The sequence below is a fragment of the Neopelma chrysocephalum genome, unplaced genomic scaffold, assembly GCF_003984885.1.
Source record: "Neopelma chrysocephalum unplaced genomic scaffold, ASM398488v2 Primary Assembly neopelma1_22, whole genome shotgun sequence".
NCBI lineage: Eukaryota > Metazoa > Chordata > Aves > Passeriformes > Pipridae > Neopelma > Neopelma chrysocephalum.
Genome location: NW_020897689.1, coordinates 30,195,988 through 30,216,393, shown reverse-complemented (window position 1 = coordinate 30,216,393; position 20,406 = coordinate 30,195,988). Strand labels below are relative to the sequence as shown.

At 38.4% G+C, this 20,406-nt stretch overlaps 1 protein-coding gene across 5 annotated transcripts in view; it reads left to right on the top strand.

Annotated features, from left to right (window-relative positions):
- SPIRE1 (spire type actin nucleation factor 1) overlaps positions 1-20,406 on the top strand; it is a 126,459-nt gene that overhangs the window by 90,644 nt on the left and 15,409 nt on the right. For 3 of the 5 annotated variants that reach the window (XM_027676956.1, XM_027676941.1, XM_027676975.1), the window contains exons 7-10: positions 6,043-6,129; positions 6,506-6,635; positions 10,103-10,144; positions 17,058-17,221. In XM_027676956.1, the coding sequence (XP_027532757.1) occupies positions 6,043-6,129; positions 6,506-6,635; positions 10,103-10,144; positions 17,058-17,221 (423 nt within the window). The remainder of the gene's footprint in view (positions 1-6,042; positions 6,130-6,505; positions 6,636-10,102; positions 10,145-17,057; positions 17,222-20,406) is intronic. The other 2 variants (XM_027676965.1, XM_027676949.1) reach the window with 1 other exon arrangement.

The window sequence follows — 20,406 nt, the reverse complement described above, 5'->3', positions numbered from 1 at the left end:
TGTTTTAGACTTTTCTCATTGGAGAGAACATTTCTGTTGATTCACAATATAGTTTTTGGAATTCCAGAATGTAAAGTGCTACCATGAATGATAGTGCGATGGGAAAGGAAAACCTACAGGGGTTGAAAACTTATATTATCTATTGCCTGTATCACAGTGCTTGAAAACTTATCAAGATCTGTTATGAATTTTCAAGGAATACTCAATGTAAAAAAAATTAAATCTTCCATTTTTAGAAGTTGAGCTCAGTTATTTTCAGCATATTCTACTGTTGCTTTCAAGTCAAGACAATAAGCCAAAGCAAGCTGGAGAGTGTTCATGGATCTCCTCCTCCTAGATTCTCATAAAGGTGCTTGTAAGATTGACTTGAGGCACTCTTTTTATCAGAACCAGTTTGATATTTATTGGTGTCTCCTGTTCTTTCTGTCCTTTTGGGTTATATTTTTTTCAGCATTAAGTTCTTCCTGATAAGCTAGCAATCAATCTAAAGGGGTCCTTACCTCTAGAAGGACATTTTGTATCCCTTTTTCAGAGGCATGTATTTGGTCAATATCAATATTTATACCTTGTATTTACTTATCTTCCCCTGTCATTAGTTACAATGGAAGCATTGTCTTAGAATATTCAGTGTTCAGATGTATTTCCTTTCCTGACGAATTCTCGCACAATCTTTGATAGTAAGAAAGCCGTGATTCCATGAGAAAAAAAATCAGAGGGGAGGGAGTGAGACAGATGAGAGAGACAGAAAGTGTGTAGCATAAATGCCTTCTATGTTTGAGCTGAAAGTACTTTTCCAATCGAGATCTGGATTTAGACTATCTGATTGTATTTATTTTCTGCAGCAGATGTGGCTTAAATGTTAAATCAAGAGGGTAAAATAGAAACCCAGGTAATGGTGTTATCTGTCTTTCCCCTAACAATCCAGAGAACTGTGCTAAGTGTTCCTTCTACCTGCTGCAAAAGAGGAACAGTCCCCTCAGGACCTTGATTGCTGTATGCAATCAGAATAGTTGTTTTGTTTGAATGGGAACCCCTGGGTCATCTAATTTTGCTTTTGTCAGACTAGCTTTTAATTCATCTTCTGCTAAGCAAGCTCCTGCCTCTTCAGAAAAGATTTTCTTCGTTATATGGTATGTCTTGGAGGCACAGCTGCTCCTCTGCTCATCCGGGCTCTCACTGTGTACAAAATCCCTGCAAGGATCTATTTTTGGCCTTCTGTCTTGTCAACTAGATAGATTGTCAAAGTGAACTCTGGGCATAAACATGAATTGGGATTACTATCTGCTGCAGGTGCAGTACCTGTAGGACTGTCTGTGGTGCAATTGCTGGCTCAGTCTGTCAACTGCTCCTGACATTGTGCTGGAAAAATCACTTCTTTCTTATTGGAAACCTTAAATTCAGTAACTTGAATCCTGCTGCAGGGTCTACTTGAAGACTGTGCAAAGCATGTTCAATAATAAGACTGTAGTTTGATATGGAATGTGCAGAGCCTGAAGGATTCACATAGAATTACAGGTTTCGTTAGATTGCATGCATACAGCATCTTTTAGCTGACTAACATGGGTCATAGCTGATTGATTATATGTATTCCCATCAGAGAAAACCATTGTGGTTCTTGAGAAGAGGAGAAAAGGACAAGAATCTTAAGTCTTAATTTTTAGGCAGTCTAGAAAAAACGGATTATGTTTCTTTCTATCAATCAAAATGGATGTTTGGCAAAATTTTTATTGAAAGCAATTTTTGCTTTCAATTTATAGGTAGTAGTTTTAGACTTGGTAGCTTATGAAAACACATATGCTACTAATGAGAAGAGGCTAGTAAATTCTTTAAGTAAGTGAGATGCAACATGAAATCTTCATCGTTCTTTTTATTAATACGATGCTGTGTTTAAAAGAGTAGCTTGATCTTTCCATGACTCCTCAGCACTCTGAGCAAAGATTAGGAAAGGAACAGATGTTCCTATTAGGAAGTATTTTGGTGTTTCAGACTGTCAAAAGTATTGCACTAACAGACAGCAATAACTGGAGCTGCCTGTTCTCACCCACCTTCTGTCATAGTGCAAATATTCAAAATGTTTTGAAGATGCAGAATGTCAGATTCTGGGCTTTTGGTAAATAACTGGTTTAATTTGTTTCAGTGACGTTGGCATTTCTATTTCAGGACATATGAAAATAATTCCGGATTTGTCATCTCTCTATCCGGATGCAAGAGTCCTCGTTTCTGTGATTGTTGTGGGAGAAAGATAGCTTTCATTCTGGCATTTTATGATCTTTAAATATCTACCTGGAGAGATTTAATAGTGTTTTTCTCCCATGGAGCACCCACTCCCACGAAAGTTAAAAACTGTGAACGTGGGTAGAGTCAACATTTACTAATGGAGAAATTTAAGAGTTATATTGCTCTTGCAGGCTTGATTTTTCTTTATTATGTGTATGTGTTGAGCTACAGTTTTTAATTTCACAGTGATTCACAATTAGCTCTCTTCTCTACCCACCTCTCCCCCTCCAAGATGTGCATCATTCGCTATATTTCTTGAGCAGTCCATCTTTATAGGTAACAGCGCCCTGTCTTCATATTCAAGCTCTTCACAAACACCTGTGACAGTGGTATTAGCTTGGCCATGTTGCAACAGGGGAATTTAAACATATAGGTTGAAGCTATTAATATTAAAAAAATCCAGTAATTTGAATATCTAAGCTGAGAATCTTGTAACGGGGGTTTTGGTGCGTTTTTTAAAAACATTTATTTCTTTGCAGTATTTAGCATCTTACAGTACTTACTTTAGTTGCAGTAACAGCTGTGTGTGGACAGTATTTTCATAAGCAAGATTTCATATGTTTCAAGCAAGACATAGAGAATGTGAGGAAAGGACTTTGACCAGTTTGTCCAACTGGGCATTGTAGTGTCTGTTGTTCTTGTAAACACAAGAGTCTGACGTAGTTGTGCTGAGTGGCATTCAGTTGCATTCAGCAGGGAACGCTGCTTTTTCATTTTCCAACTTGGTCACACTTCTACAGAAGTTTAGCAGTCATCCTTAGTAGAGCAGGGAGCTTTACAACTCCTAATCATGCTTTAGGGATATTCAAAGGGGTAACTCTGTGTAAATACTGTGGTTATCATGTGGTATCATAAACTTGTTTCTACAGTAGATGTACAGGAGCAACAGTGTGAATACGGTGCCTTATAATGGGAAGTACCAAAGCACTTCGTTCTTGGACACTGCTGCTTGAGCTTGCTGTGTGGTGTCACATACACACTATATTACAACTATGTTAACTAAAACACTATACTGTCTGCATAATGCAAGATAGTAAATGTATATCTACTTAGATTACTTTAATTCACCATAAAATTTTATCATGAGCTGTTTTGGAAATGACGTAGCATGCCCCCTCTGTCTGTATCAGTGTCTATGCAATTTCCTTTTAAATGGAAATGTCTAGATAGTACAAAACAATATCAGTTTCATGTTGACTATTTAGAGATAGCACTCTCCTACTTAACGATGACAGCTTTAATAGTGAGACAAATAAATGACTGAAATAATTAAATGTCAATGATAAATGAAGTTATTTTTTTGAAAGTTATAAGCAATGTACTTCTTGTTTGGGATCACCATTTTTAAGGCTTTAGGCTTCACCCAAAGGTAACTAAGTACTATTTGCAGTTATTTTTTTAAATGGCAAATCCATATTTATATATTAAAATGTAATGGTAGCAGGTTGTGAGTAGATGATTACATGCTAATTTTTATGTGCAGGTGTCCATATTTATGTTTGATTTTTATAATAATTGGTTATGGTTTCTCCACATCGCTGATTTTAATGCATACTGCTATACAAAAGCTGTTTTACATGAAAACTTAGTTTAGTTTTACAGTGTTTTTACAGTACTTAGTATAGTATAGTTTTACAGTATTTACTGGTTTGTAGCCGGGACCAATCTGGTATGTGGGGGAAAAAAAAAGGAGCTAAATTTGTTCCTTGGTGGATTTTTTTCCCCTGCATATATCATGGCCACATCTGTGGAATGTCTCTGATTTAGACTTTAATCAAGAGCCGTGAATTTTAATCAAGTAAAAGTAAAGAATGCATTTGAAATTGCTCATTACAGAGAGGGCTAGTTTGAGTAAATAAATAGATCTAGTGTGGACAGAGAGGATGAAAGCTTCTCTTCGGTATCTTCCATATCAGTATCTTGTTTGGGCACAAAAGGTTCTGCTATGGGTGCTCCCGCTCTCTTGGCTTGTTGGCTATGAAACATCCACTTGCTTTGCCACCAGCTCCCCATGTATCCTGTGGAAAATCACTTAAGCAAATCTTACATTTCTCCTTTTCCAATCAGATGGTAATACTGATACTAATTATACCCTGATGGCATTAAGTCAGGGCCTAGAGTGCCCTGAGGTGAAAGGCTCAGAGCCATGTATTATTTATTTACTATTGTCATGGAGAGGGTTGTTCCCCAAGGCTGGAACAGAGATTATCAGTTTACAAAACGGCTGTTCTGATGGTAATAATTCTCAGCTTCAGCTATCAACTTTGACATCTGATGAACAGTAACTCAGGGAAGAGAGACTTCTCATTTTATTAACAATCCTCCAAAGCCTTCTGGCCTCAGAAAATTGCTCAGTCTTTAAAGAGAAGAAATCAATCACGCTGCTTAAAAAAATATTCTCCTCATCAGGAAATGTCAAATCACCATTTAGTATAAACCTTTTCCATTTTAATTTTTCTGCACTATTTTTAAGAAGATGATGCATGTGTAAGGGTTTAGCAGCTTGATATTCTCTGCCAAGTGACCTGAAATTCACTCTAAGGAAGCTAAGGAGGGTGCCACAAATAGAGTTTGGACTGTGTCTGGGGTAGGATATCTCCAGAAAGAGTCCTCAGAAAGGCAATTAAGTGTTCCCCAGGAGGGACTCTGCATCTGCTTCCTTAGAGGGAAAGGGATGAATCTTCTCTGGGAGGCTGTCACTCAGCCTCAGCCTGGAAACAGGGCATGCCTGAGGTGAGCAGAGCTTGTACAGAAGCTGCTTGGCATTGATGAAATTCAATTAGGGATCATATTCAGGTGAATATGGCATTTAAACCCATTTTTCTGATTGCACCATTCTGTCTGGATAGCCAAAGGGCATGTGATATGGCAAACCAGAGATATGTCTTTACATATGTTTTCTGGCTACAGAGTTTGTGTGAATGGAGTCTTCCAAAGAAATGAAACAACTGGCCTTTAAGAAGATAAAAAGAAGTAGTGAAATATGGGACAGTTGGTCTAAGAAATACAGTCATGTATTTCATGTCATATATGGTCATGGGAATTTCTGTCAAATTGAAGGACAGGGCTCATAGCCAGCTACTGTGTGGTAATAGGAGGTGCCAGAAGGATGTATGACATAGGATGCTCTCTCATCCCTGACAGTGTGCTTGGGCACTGTGCTGTATGCCGACTGACCCCAACAGGTGTTTTTTGTAAGCAAATCCATACATTTATTCCCAGCTTACAATGTATAGATTTTTTATATGATACGAGAACTTCCATTGCCTTCTTTTATATCCTATACATATAGTGAATTGATGACTCTTTCCTGTGATGTCTTAAGTCTAAATGAGTTCTCAGAGAAAGAAATGTCCGTGTCTTTGGAGAAAACCAAACAAAAAAGCAAACAACCCTCACCCAGCCCCTGTTCTACAGAAATTTATGATTGACAGAGAGGAAAAGTACTTCTCCCATAGACACGATTGCAGCCTTGACATTTGATTTCATCATTTCAAAGTCCTAAGTATTGCTGATTAAAGCTGCTGCAATTGTGGTTATTTTGCAGCTCTCAGCAAAGCTGAGAAACTGTTATGTATGATTTTTTGCTTGACTGTGCTCTGCATATGGATTGTTGCTCTGCTCAGGACCAGTGGGGTTTTACGTCTGGTGCAGGTGTCAGAACACTGCCAGCTCTGTCAGGCTTGTTGTGAGTTTTCAGTTATCTCATCTGCATGAATGTGAATGTAAAATGCAACAATATATGTTTCACTTTCTCCTTTCCAGGTCAATGGTGACATCCCACCTCGATTAAAAAAGAGTGCCCATGAAATAATCCTGGATTTCATCCGATCGCGACCTCCATTAAATCCTGTATGTAATCCAGTGGGCTTCATTCCTAAAAAAAATTGTGGCTTTGTTTGTGTTTGTGTCCAACGAATATGTAAATACCACATTTTCTGCCATAGGCTTTCAAAAATATTGTCTTCTGTATATATAGAACAGGATCTCGAGTGTGCAATATCTTGCTCATACCAATGAATAGCTGTTATTACCAGCAGCCCTTTATCTCTGGGAAATCATGATGCATCAGGGAGAAATAAAACCCTCTTTCATATTTATGTGAGGTTTAAAATTGAGCGCATGTAAAATCGTATCACAACATTACACATTTTTTTCAAAAAAAGTGTGAAATCTGCTTTCAAGGAAGCAGTTTTTCATATAAATATGATTATATTTATATCCCAAGGCCTCGGCAAGGAAACTAAAACCAACCCCACCACGGCCACGCAGCCTTCATGAAAGGATACTGGAGGAAATCAAGGCGGAGAGGAAGTTACGTCCAGTCTCACCTGATGAGATAAGGCGTAGCAGGCTGGGTAAGCACGTTGCCGGTTTTTACCTACAGCATCCACAGAAAACTTCCCATACGAGAAGCAGCAATATTAGCCACGTCTGTGCAGGTGTCATGAAGGATAAAATTATTCTCAACCCTTCAGAAAAAGAAAGAACCTACAGGATTTTCTAGGGCTATGCAATTTTTGGGCTAAGTTATATTTTGAAATATGGAACCGAATGGTTCAGTTTGATTCCATTCAAGTTTTTTATGTAAGTATTAGATAAATTTAATGGTATTGTATTGCTTGTTGCACATGACAGCTAATGTTAGATTTGCTCAGAATGGAACAGCTTTTCCTTCTCCGCAGTGCAGTATGCCTTACATATCTGTAAGTCTTCTTTACATGTTGTTTTTTAATTAATTTATTCTCTGTGTTTCCTGTTGTTAGTGTCATCAACTTCCTTATTTTAATTTAAAACCTGCTTTTATTGTGTTTGCTGAATCTGTTGCACTTACTTTGAGTCTGAATGTTTGCTTCATTTTCCAAGTTGTGGAACATGTCTTTGTAGATCGTTTTAGTGGGAAAATAATTCAGACTTGCACTGTAAAACATTTAATTCCTGCAGTGCATATTTAACAACCCACTATGAAATTATACAAAATACTGTACTGTGCAGCAATCACCAGGTTCTGATGACAAAAGAATGACAAATATAGTCTTATATAGTGACTTGATTGCTTTAAGAGAGTGATATTTATCTGTATCAGAAAAACTAAACTAGCTGGATTCTTGAAGAGCAAATGTGGCATCTTACATCTGAAAAGCATGAAATAACCCACGTACGTACTCTCTATCCCTGCTTTTTGCAAAATATTTGTGCTTTCCACGTGCTCAAAGGCACTGGTCCAGATTCAAGTGGATTGTGACAACCCATTGTCTCTGGAGAAAAACAGTTTCATCAGTCTTGCTTTGTTGCATTGTTTATGAAGTGCTTGATGGAGTTTGGGGAATGCTTGAGTGCGTTTTTAAAAGCACAGTGTTTTGAATATTGGTTTTTTGGGCCCTCAAGTTTCTGATTTGGATTAATTTTATGCTTGCCCTATCAATTAACATTTCTAACAGGCCTAGACATTTTTCCAAATGTAGGAAGCTTGTAAAAATGTAGAATGATTCCTCACTTTTCTTTCAAACATTCAATTTCAGTGTTTTAAATGTTCTCCATCTGGGAACTATCATATCATCTCAGGGGCAGCAAATTTGATCTAATAAATCTTTACAGTTTCTAACTGATATAAATGACATCTAACTCAATTAGTAAACAGTTTCTAAAACCAGTGTTAAATTTTGAACTACCACTGGTTAGGACTTCTGAACTGATTTCAGAGCATGGCTTCCAATGAGGGATACCTGTCTTCTACCAATTCTTCATTTTTTGTTACAGAATTAAATTTTTGTGTTTTGGAACTCTGATAATTCCTCTTAAGTCCAGTGAATTGATTGGATTGAATGCCATATTACTGTAGGTGTAAAAGGGGACACATGCAATTTTTTTTCCCAAGTGTATATTTGCTGCTGGCATGAAGAAGTAAAAAGATCACAGGTCTTTAAGATAATTTTTCCTTGTGTTGAAATATGAGGTTTTGTTCTTTCTCACATTGAAATGATGGTTATGCCCAAAGTTGCTTTTAGAGTAGAATGTGTTTGTGCAGAATTGCGAATGGAGTAATACTAGTGGCATTCAGTATGGCACAAATAGATCTGCCATGTAGTTTAAATGACCACTGAATGTAATTTAGTGTAACAACATGTAAAGTAATGAGGCTTAAGGATTACAAATCTAACACCACATGGGACACTTACACCATCTGGACAGAAATATTTGTTGCTATTAAAAAGGAGGGGGGGAAAAAAAGCACATTAGAATGAAATATTTGGGAGCATTAGGTATGTTTCACGTGTCCCATAGTTACTCCTTTTTGCTCAGTTTATACCAGTCAAAAGCACAACTACACTTGACTGTTGGGGTGAGTGGGGCTGTACTCCTGCAGTTCCTCCTCCGTGATCTGAGTGTACCTACAGCATGTGTTTCCCAGCAGCCTTAGGCTTTGTCCCTCTGCTCTGCACAACACATGGTACAGGTAAGATCTTCTGTACCCTGAGCTGCCACTGAAAAAAGGCAACCTGGCCATTCTCAGTCTAAAACTTATTTGGAAATGGTGATTGAAACTTGGTAGCTGTTCTCACAAAGGGAGAGTTTTGAGTAGAGGAACTGAAGTGAGCTTTCAAATGACCTCATAAAGTGATCAGCATAAACTATCAAGACAGACACAGCTTTGAGGTACGTGTCCTTTTAATTAAAAGCATGGATTTGTGACTCAAGCAAGTGGAGCTGTTGGAACTCAGAGAAAACTTTGCTTCATGTGCGTGTTTTATCAGCCTTCAGTTAGTATTCAGCATTAGGTGATAAACACCCATATGCTTTAAAATGTATAATGCTTAGTTTGGACTGGGATTTAAATAGTGCTTCGGTAGCTGTTATGTATGGCCGATGTTGTCTAGTTAATGAACTGCAGAAAAAATACCGACTCCCAAATCTGGCTCTGAGTCAGCCACCTACAGCATTCACCACTTTATTCTCATGAGCAAAACTTGTCCCAGTATAACCTTTTTATAAACACCTTTTAATGCAGTGGTATGTGTGGCTGACAGGCTCTTTCATACCAACTTGCATGTTTATCACCTGTCAAGTAAGACATGTAAGCTTTTTTAATGTTTTTGTACATTCTTGTCATTGGGCTTAGCCTGCTTATCCAGATTAGTGCATTGAAATTTTACTTTCAGTACTTCCTTATCTAGCAATAAAATAGTTAGAGGCCCAGGAAGAAGAGAATATTACTGATACATTTTAAAGGCTAAGTGCACCTAAGGTTTTTGAAAAGCACAGGAATCAGCACAAATCAGATTTTTTTTGGCCTTTTTTTCAAACCTTTTCAAGGAAAACTACTGTTCAAGCTTAGCTTGAATGTCTCTCTTTATTAGTTTAATTATAATCATTGGAGATTATGCTTAAAAAAATTAGAAATATCTTTATTTCAGGTCACTGAAACTTGTGTGAAATGTGGCTTTGTGCTTTCAGTTTTCTTTTCAGCTTTCTCTCCTCTTTCCCTTTTCCCTTTTTCATAGCATTTTATTTGAAAATACTAAATTTTTAAGATACTTGCCTCTTGTTTTGATATTTGATTTATTGAATTCCGAAGATCTCATTCTACGACTATACTAATATATTTGTAATTGCTCTGTTTGCAAGTCCCATTTATGCTACTGTAGTTTTCAGACTTTGAGCTTTACTACAGTGAAGCAGTAGTATGTCTGACACATTTTGGATTTAGACAACAGAATCCAAAATGTCTTAAGTGGAGTTAATCTTTTGTTTTCATTATCCCTCTGCTTTTCTAATAGCTGAATTGTTTTCTTGTTTTGTTGTTTTTGTTTCTTTTTTTTTACAGCAATCCGGCCACTTAGCATGTCTTACAGTTTTGACTTGTCAGGTAAAATGTCCTACACCACCTGACCTGTGGTTATTGTGCTTATTGTGAAATTTGTTCCATCTGTTTGTTGAATTCACATTTAGGAAAGAAACTTGAAGGGATTCTTCCAATACATGGTCAGTGAAAATAAAAAAATTTATATAAATTAGCTATTGATACCTACATTTCCCTTGCCACAAAACATTGCCTAGGTATAGGAAACATCTGCATTTCACCTGAAGTAGAGTGCTGGAATTCTGCTTAAACAGCTTACCAAAATAAGGTGGCCCAGAGCAATTCCAGACTCTTAAAAGGATTGCAGAATACAGTGTCACCTTCAAGTCTGATTGCTTTATTTATTAATCTGACCTTTATGTCTTTGCACTCACTTTTTGACTAGACCATCTTTTACAGTACTTCATTTCTCACAAGGTTCCAAAAACTAGCTTTGAACTCATCTACCTTTCTAGATTTAATGAAATATACCTATGTATACTAATCTGGAAAGAAACTGTCAGTTCTGCTGAGTGTCTTTACATTAGAAGCTTTGTGAGCTGTGAAATCAAAGAGGTTCACTAAAAAAGAGGCTAAACCTTCTTTATTTACTGATTAGCAAAATAAATTGATAAGGTTTGGTGGTAATAACTGTTACAGGGGATTCAATAGCTGATCCTTCATCAACTATCTAATATCAAATTTCAAGTTTCCGCTTTGTGAGCCATTAGTTAGGACATGCAGTAACTGTATGAACATATTCTACTTCAGAAACAGCAGTGTCAGATAGAGTCTGTGCCTGCTAGCCAGAAAATAAATTCATTCCTTCCTCATTATACACTAACTTTCCGGGATATTCAGGCTCAAAGATTCCATCATTGATGTTGGAAATACTCGACATCAGCCCCAAAGGTTTGTCTGCTGAGGACAGCTAGCTATCTTATGCTAGCTCTTACCTAATTTCCCTTAGGTGACTCCCGAAAAGAGTTTCCAAATAAATCCATGTCTCCATACCCACTCCCCTCCTTCCTTCAAGCTGTATGTAGAAACATCTCATCTGAGACTTTTGCAGAGTTCACATCCTCAGTTTCTCCATGCACCCTTTAGCCTCATCTGGTTGTTTTCCCCACAGAAGGGCATAATCTGACTGAAATGCTGGCATATTGTGAACTAGAAAGACCATACAGAAGTTTTTCAGTAACTATAACATAAAAACTAAAATAGTTATGCAGTATGGGAACACAGTCCACATGTGACCTACCCGTGAATGTGGCTCCCTGTTCTGGCTGAGCCAAGTAATCAGTTTGCCACTGTGGAGCAGGGAGGAGGGACTCGCTGCTCCCTCTCCTTCCCAAGCTCCCCTCTATGCATGAGATTCCCCCTCCTCCTTTGTCCTGCTCATTTATTCACAGGATGACCTGGTTAAACCCATGTAAGCCAGGAACAAATACTTTTAATTTTTTAACAGGTTGGTTTTCTGCTCTTTTAGTGATTTAAACCCTTTTACTGTCTGATCAGATGATCAGAGAGCTGGCTGAGGAGGGCAGGTGATGAGCATGGGTGAAAGGGAGGAAGAAACAGGCTCTCCCCGTCAGAGGTGGTGACAAGCTGTTAATCCAGCTCAAGCCTTTCTGTGAAACCTTACACTCATGGTGCATTGTACAGCTACTACAGCTGTCTGGTGGGATTAAAATTACATATGTACATGGTATCATGTTTTACTCTACTGAAAGCTGCAGGGTCCCCAGAGCCTCAGATAGTAGCATAAACAGGCAAACTTCAGTTTTTCAAAAAGTGTCACTACTTTCAGATACACCAGAAGTTCCGTCAGTTTTAAGACTATAAAACTGAATGTGCCGATGACCAACAAAAGAGAAATGTTCAGGTCTGTCCTTTGACACGTGTCTGTCTGCTTCTTCCCTTGCCTTCTATTTTTAAGAATTCTGAGACATCCTCATTTATTTAAATCCCAACAGTATTTTGTAAAAGCTCTCTTCGTAATCTATTAATTCATCACCATCCTGTTTTATTTTAAAGAAATAGCTTTAGCAATCTGTACTGTACTTTGATTTGCTCTTTTTGACTGACCACTGAAGAACTCTTCCTAGTTTCTTTGTCCACCTCTTAAATGTGATTGGTTTTGTTTTTTCGAATCATGTAGTTCTCAGCAAGTATGGTGTGACTGAATGATCTGATAAATTGTACTTAGAAGTAAATTCTGATGATTAAAACATTCCAGTTAGATAGATGTGAGACACCAGATGAGCAGTACAAGCAAATTAAATGGGTTGGGATATTGATAGTAAGCAGTTAAGCAGTAATTTTGAATGGTTTGCGTGCTTTTACTTTTTTCCTTATTTTGGAGGCAGAGAGGCTGTGCTTTCATCACTGTTTCCACACACTTGCCTTTTCACTGCTTTCACTGCTCTCTGCTTGATGGAATTGCTGTCATGAAAAAAACCACAAACCAGCTGAAAAACAGAAGTGTTTCCTACTAAGTGCTAAAGGACAGGTGCAGGTTTATATTATGCATGCTGTCTGCGATGGGAACGATGCAGACCAATGCTGAAAAGACTTTTACTGGCACTGAGCTGGTGTAGTTGGTATGTCACAGTGCCTGGCCCCAAGCATCTCCCTGCTGCTTTCCTGAAGAGGAGAGGAGGGGTGCCTGGGTCCTCCTTTTACACTGCTGTGTAGAAGGAGTAACCTGTAGTGAGATATCTTAGAGGTACTCAGATATCAGGTAGGGACCAGGGCAGTCACTGAGACCAAGACAGTCATTACCTTCTTCCTGTAATAGAAAAACACCTTAAAAGCAGCTTAATTTCAATGCAGTGTTGAATGCAGATCAGTCATTCCCACTCTTAACGCTCCAGTTCTTACCTCAAAGCTGTATGCATGGCTGCTTCAAAGTTGTTATTTCAGAAAGAATTTGTACATTGGGGGGTGTGCAGAGAGAGAAGAAAAAAAGGAAACTGAAGCATATTTCATGGGAATTATTACTTTTAGATCATCTCTGCCTCAGACCACTGTGAGGAAGGACTCCACCAGCTCCTGATAAACTCTTCATTTAGATTACACAATATGATGAAAACACCAGCAGAGGGCTGGCAGTTTGTTACACTGATTTATTAGTTCTCATGTTTGACTTCAATGTCTTAAGTCCACTGAAAGGAACAGCACATCTCTGTTACCTTTATTCCTTATATAAGAATACCCAGTATATCATGATCCTAACTAGCAAAAAGTAAACCTGTATTAATTCTGCAAATCCATTTTAGCCTTCTTTTAAATGCAGTGTAAAAAATTATGATCTTGAGGAGTATATTTGCTGTCTAGAGCAAAATCATATTTCTGTTGTCACTCTTTGCCAAGGAGAGCTGGTTGGGAGGCAGACAGCATATGGTTACATGACTGCTGTGGTTTGCATGTAATTTGTGGTCTGCTTAATTCCTTGTTTCGCAAGAGACATAATCTTACATGTTAATAAAGGTTCAATTCATATTATCCTAAGGTGGGAGTTTTTTGTCTCCCCTGTCTTAAGGCTAGTCAGGGAAGCCCAACAGAATGATCAAGGAATCAAATGAAGACCTTCTCTTGATTTGCCTGTCGTAATGATAGCTTAGAGAAAAACTCAGAAGAAACCAGACACATTCATCCAATTTGCAGGTACTGTTCATTGTACTTGCTGCCTGAAAACATGGAGAAATGACACTCTCTCAGTGTGTCTGACTCTCTAATAAATTCTTAACCCCAGGCCATTACAGACACAAACCTTTTTTTAATATCATTGGAATCATCTTCAAAACATCCTTGAAACCAGAGATTGTGAACTCCTATCAATTGAAAAAAAAATAATTTAGGTTTTTGTTTCAAAGAACTGTCCATTGATTTCTTCTGTCACATTCATTTTTACAAACGTTAGTTATTTGTTTTTTCTGCTTTGTTTATCCTGATAAATTTTATTTTGTTTATGATGATGTACAATTATTTGCTACCTGGTAATGTTTCTGTTGCCTGAGTATATCACTAAAATAGCTTAAACAGAGTAGTCATTTTTTTGTCTGTGTCTGCTAACAAATTCAGGTTTTATTTATGGAACAAGTTATTTTTCTTGAAATCTGTTTGTTGAAACTAAGATTTCATGATGTTTTTCTTCAATTATGATAATCCATTTATTCATATGTATCCTGTACTGCAAGTGCAAGAATGAGAAACTGAACTTGATTGACCAAATGGATTTTATAGATTGGATGCTTTTCTAATTTTACTCTATTTTTTAATTATTCTTTAGTGCTTACAAGTGGTTAAAACTCCCTGGTTTTTTTAAGGAAAATATGGTGCTAAATTATATATCCTACTGAAGAGCCCTTGAAAACAAATACTATGTTGGATTGTCTTCTTGATTCACCTAAAACTTCTCTTGTGTTTGAAGAAAACTTGAACTCACATATGAACAACTCAGAAATATGTGTGAACAATTCATACATGTGTGACTTCAAATCACAACTGGTTTAGGCTTCATAGATAGTGATTGGCTACATAAATTACCTCCAAAATGGACCAGAAATTTCCATTTCTGGGGCTTAAAAGAAATTTGGCCTAATTCTTAGGGAAAAAAACCTCACACCCAAAACAAACAAACAAAAAACCACTAGAGAAGAATTTATGGTGTAAAAACACATTCCATCATCTGCCATAGTGCTAGGGCATGTCTGGTGGGTGTTTCCCCCTCTTTCTTTCCCCAGACTTATTGTGTGTTTTATTTTTTGGCAGGAGGGCTATGCTTTGGCCTTCCAATCATTTATTGTCCCAGTGAGTCCAAGAGTGCTTATAGGCCATTCTTCACCCACCCTACCATCAGGCAGGGGAGTCACCACCGAGGAGGTTTAGGGGAGAAGGGGCACCATCTTTGGCTGTTGGGTGGTGATGCTGGGGCTGCTTCCCTGGACAGTCTGTTCAGGAACCACCCTGTGCAATCGAAAGACAAGTCAGAGGCTTTTTCTTACTCATTTGGGAAACCCAGAGCTTCTTCAATCAACGGTGTGCCAGCTAATTATGAGGTCTTAAGAAGTGGCATTGGCAGCAGGGAGGGCAGGCAGTTTGGGTTTTATTTTCCTGCTGTCCCTTTCTGGGATTGGGTTGAGCAGCTCTTAGAGCAGGAATGCATTTGATGTGGAGGACGCCCATGCTGTACTCACAGAGATCTAGAAGGAAAAAAAACCTCCACGACCTATAAGCCATAGTGGTAGTCAGGACACCCATTAGCAAAGCCTTTGAAGATAGGAACTAAGGGTTAGAGAGACTAAGTCTTTGATTGCAGCTCTTTGTAGGGAGGACCTGAAGGGAGTAATGACACTGTAGTACACAGATTCATAGGCTTGGAATGTCACTATGACTTTAATAGCCCAAATAATGGCCTTTTCTTATACTCCCAGTTGAAGGTATGATTTATAGAGGAACTATAATATATCCCCTGTCCTTTCTAGCTCAGTTTCCAGCATTTAACAATAATAATTTGAATAATTCTTTAAAATATATGTTGATTTAACTTATTCCTCTCCTTATTCTGTTTCAATAGCTGCTCTGGTGAGAATGTTGTAAAACAGACCTGCTACTGTAGCTGAGCTTTGTCTAGACTGTAGTTTTAATTTACCTAGTGCAAAGATGGCTTTATTAATTCAAATGGTGTTGTAGCAGCAGTGACTGTGTCTGTTTATACCAGGACAACATGTAAGTAACTCCAAATGATGTGTGAGTACTTACATTGTTGGCACTCTGAATATCTGGATTATATAGTTTCTCTGTCACAGTCCTCCCAGTAACCTAAGGTACAAGTCACTTGACCTTCTGTGCCTCTTTTCACCATGTGTAAAAATGGGAATAATAACTCATCATTACCCTTATAATACCTAGAGGTACTTTGTTATTACAAGACTGGGGAAGGAGTCCTATAATTACATGAGTAGAAAAACACATTTGTAGAAAGACCAGATGCTTAGGCATACATGCAAATGACAGATTAACAGCTTCTCTTCCTTGTCCCTCCAACATAATTTTCTTCAGCTTGGAATACTGCACTTTGTACTTTTACAGGGATAAAACTGATTTATCAGACCAAACACTAAGCTCTTCTAAAATATCAAAGCCTAGGTCATTATCTTAATGTCTAAGCTAAGCTAGGCTAAGCACAGCAGACCCAAATCTTAGATTATCTGAGATGCATCTTCATTGCACACTGGCAGAAATCCCAAGTAATTTACTCCGTGGAGTTACGTCCCTGTAAAACTCATGTAGATGAAAATAGAGCTGGAGCCTCATGTTTCTGCTGTTACATGAAGGTCTGACATCACAGACATGTTTTTAATACAAATGGCCATGCAAGCCTAAGAGTTGTGCATATGTTTGATGAATGCTCATTATTTACCTCATTTTCATTCCTTTTCTGTATACTGCAGAATAAAGTGCAATTCTGTCCTCACAGGAAAAACAGGGTTTACTCCATGCTAAACCTCCTAATTTCTGTATGGTGTTGTCATCAAATTCACTGGAAACCCACTTGCCCAGATATGGTTGTGCATTCTTCTGGTACTTGTTATATAGTTAATTATAGGTTATACATTGAAGGAAGAATATTTTTGGGTTTAACACAAGCAATTTTTTTAAAGTTGATTGGTGTTCTTCTGAGGTTGGGTTTTAGTGTTATGCTGTTATGCACTGCTGCTTTTTCCATGGCTTTCATTCTTTCATACTGCTTCTGTACCACAAGCCATTGCCTGTAGTTCTCCGAGAAGCATACTGCTGAAAGTAGAATAATTGCACACATATAACTATCACAATGATTTTTTTTTCTTTTTGTGTGTATTGCCTTGACAGTAAGATTTGAGAAGGCAAAGTACGTATTAGTTCCAAACACCAATTGTTCTGTTTCTTTTGCTAGATGTGCCAACGCCAGAGGCTGGAAGAAAAGTAGTGGATGCCTCTGTAGTGAACGGTGGCCTGGCACCACAAGGAAAGCAGAATGGGGCCACACAAGTAACAGTACAACGCAAGAGACTCCTTAAAGCTCCCACGTTGGCTGAACTTGACAGCTCAGACTCAGAGGTAAAAAATCAGGACACAACTTGTTTCTCGATTTGTCAGAATTGAGTCTTGTTTCTTAATTTGCTGAACTGATCAGATGAGAAGTGACTTTGCAGATTATAATCTGAATTTTCTGTGACTGCTTTGTCAGCCCATGGAACTTCAAAAATCTTAGATCAGATCTCAAAAAGGAGAATATTATTGTTAAAAGGGAATTTTGGCCTTAAACCAGTATTTACTTACTTTCCGTAATGTCCAGTGTCTGTCCATAGTGTGTGTGTAGCAATTATGCTTTTGGGAATTCAGGAAAATGCGTTGCACCCTTCTGGCACCCATAAAGGAGCTGTCACTAAAGGACTCAGATGTGAGGCCAGCCTCACCCTGCCAGCTGTTAAATAAAGAGCATCAGCTGTGCCAGAAGGGTTGCAGTTTGGTGCGAATGTCAGTGCATTAGTTTGCTGTATAAGATTGGGAACTAACACCCTAAAAATGTTTTACAGACAGGGACAAGCAAATACCACTCAGATGAAGAAATAATTTTGAATCCATCCTCTCCCAAATTGAGAGTTAAAGATTTTTAAAAGCTTTTTAGCTTCAAAGCTGCCTTATATGTGATCCTCAGGAAGTACCAGCATTACATCCTCAAGAATGAGCTTTGTCTTCTGGACCAGTAGTATTATTAATTGAGTTTGGACCTTTCTGAAAGTTAAGCTGTCTGGAAAGCTCATGCAGGCAGGGTTTATTCACAGAGAATAATTTTAGCCTGGGGAAAGCAGTCTTCCCTGACTGTTTTTCTCTCTTGTAAATGGGGAAGGAGGGGTTTCCTGACAGGGTGGTTACAAAGGCATCTAAGCTGAAAGATAGGAGGCCGGGAAGAAATATATGTGGGGAGAAATTTATCTCTTTGCATACTTTCTTGATCTGTGAAAGGTTGGTCCTCTTTGTATTAGGGGTTATCCTGTGGGTGACTTGTGTGGGTGCGTAATTTGATACATCTGTTCTGAAAGCAGAAGAGATTTGCATTCTGAAATCACTCATCAGTCTTTAAGATTACAACAGAGGCTACATGAGGTTTTGTTAACATCAGTGAAGCTGGGAAGAATGCAGGAATATTAAGACCTGTCAATGAGAGTTGGATCTTGAACTTACAGCTTCTGTGCATCCTTGAAGCTGATGCAGCATGATATTTCACACAGAAAAATGAGCAGAAGTCAGTAAAAGAAAATTATGTAAAGGGAAATGTGAAATAATTCTTGTCGGAGGGAAAAACAAGATGTCTGAATGTGGCTATTGATTAGGGAATACTGTGTAGGCAAGCAAAGTGATATGGAATAAGCTCTGAAACAGACAGCAAAAGATAAATTGAAAATAAATCAGTAACATCGAGCTGTCACAGAGAACACATGCTGTACTGGGTTGAGTCAACAGACATAACTGGTGAAGCAATTGAGATGTTGAAGATGCTGAAGCAGAATACTAGTTGGGGCTCAGGAACAGTGCTAAAGTAGTGAAAATAAACTGAAGGGAGTTAGGGTGAAATTTTTCAAGCTGATGAAGGGGGTGGGACATAGAACATTTGAAGAAAGTGAAGATCACTCTGTCAGAATGTCTTATTTGTTTCCTGACTTTTACTTTGCATGTAACACACAGGAAGGCATTTGTGTTGTCCTGATTGCCTGTAAATGACTCGGCCACCTTTTTGACTGCAGTTCGAATTGGGCTTAGCCTATTTAGAGCTACTCACTGGGAGGCAAATTATGGCTATGCCCTAAATTACAGGCTGGAAATACCTGCACTGCTAAGCTTTGGACCTCCAAATGAGCTACGATGCAGACACATTTTCTTCATCCTGAATCTCCTTTGTTCTTTCAGCTGTGTTGTGATGCAGGCTACATTCCAACACTCAGTGTAGCCAGATAGAGGTAAAAGGGAAGGTCTGATACAGCCCTATGCTCATTCACTGGCGAGGATGAATACTGTATGAATCATTCCTTCTTTCTGTCCTTGGTTTTTCTGCATCTCCCAGTTTCCAAGGGGCGGGGAGCAGGAAGTGCTGTTTTGCTTTATGTGGCTAAGAGAAGTAGCAATCTAATAGTGATTTTTTAATAATGTTATATAATGGCCCATCTTCGCGAACGAAGATTTTGGGGAAAGGTCTTTTTACCTTTCCAGCCTGCGCAATGGATTTTTTAGGTGAGACACAGCCTGCGCTGAACTGAGCCCACCCTTTAATCCTAAGGTTCATCTGCCGGGGCCAAGCAAGCTTGGACAATGGCAGTGAGGTCCTCAGGACGTAGGTTTGTTTAGAGTGTCCTTCTCATAGATGGATGGCCACACAGGGCTAATGACCTCCATCAGGCCAGGAGACCGGGGAATCGAACCCGTGGTCGCAGCAGTGAAAGTCCTGCATGCTAACCACTAGGCCACCAGGGGGTCTCGATTTTTTAATACTCATATAAAAATTGTATCTTCCTAATGAAGCTACATCTATCTGGACAAAAATCATGTCTGTAACATAGTCACATGTTTTAGAGTGATACCTTTAAAGCTGCAGCTTTTTCAGTACCTGTAAAATTCTAATTGTTTAGCACTCTATGAAGAAGTGCACAGTTTTGGATGTTTTGTTGATCCAACCTCAAATGTAAAATGTCAGATAGTCTATCATAATAGTCAACAGTTACTGTATAGATATGAAGAAATAAATACAATGATTCATCAGTACTACCTACACAAGATTTCATTCTCAACAAAACTTTCTATGTTTGAGAAATTGTAGGACAACAATAGCATTTTCAGTGCACATGTTTATGCACAGAAGTAGTAATTTGAAATTACAAATCGGGAATACCTGGGAACTTGTAGAGGCCTCTGTCCTGTGATGCATGGTGCTCATTGAAGTGATCCTGCCAGCTTTTCTGTCTGACTGGCTGTTGCCAAAGAAGGCAATCTTTCAGCCAGTGGAGGTTTCCTGCTTTCAGCTCACTTAACTAAGGAAATCTGTGAGAGAGAGGTTTGGCCACCTGCTGGATTTTAGAGCCGGTCACATGTTTGATCTGTATATCTTGACAACTTACGTCATTTAAGGCTTCTTGGTTGAAGGCATTCACATTGGAGCTAAAGAGCATTCACACTTGGTCCTTCAATGCTGTTTCTTTGGGAGGGTCCTGTGATGATCTGTATCCTTACTTTCAGTCTGGCAACTGAAG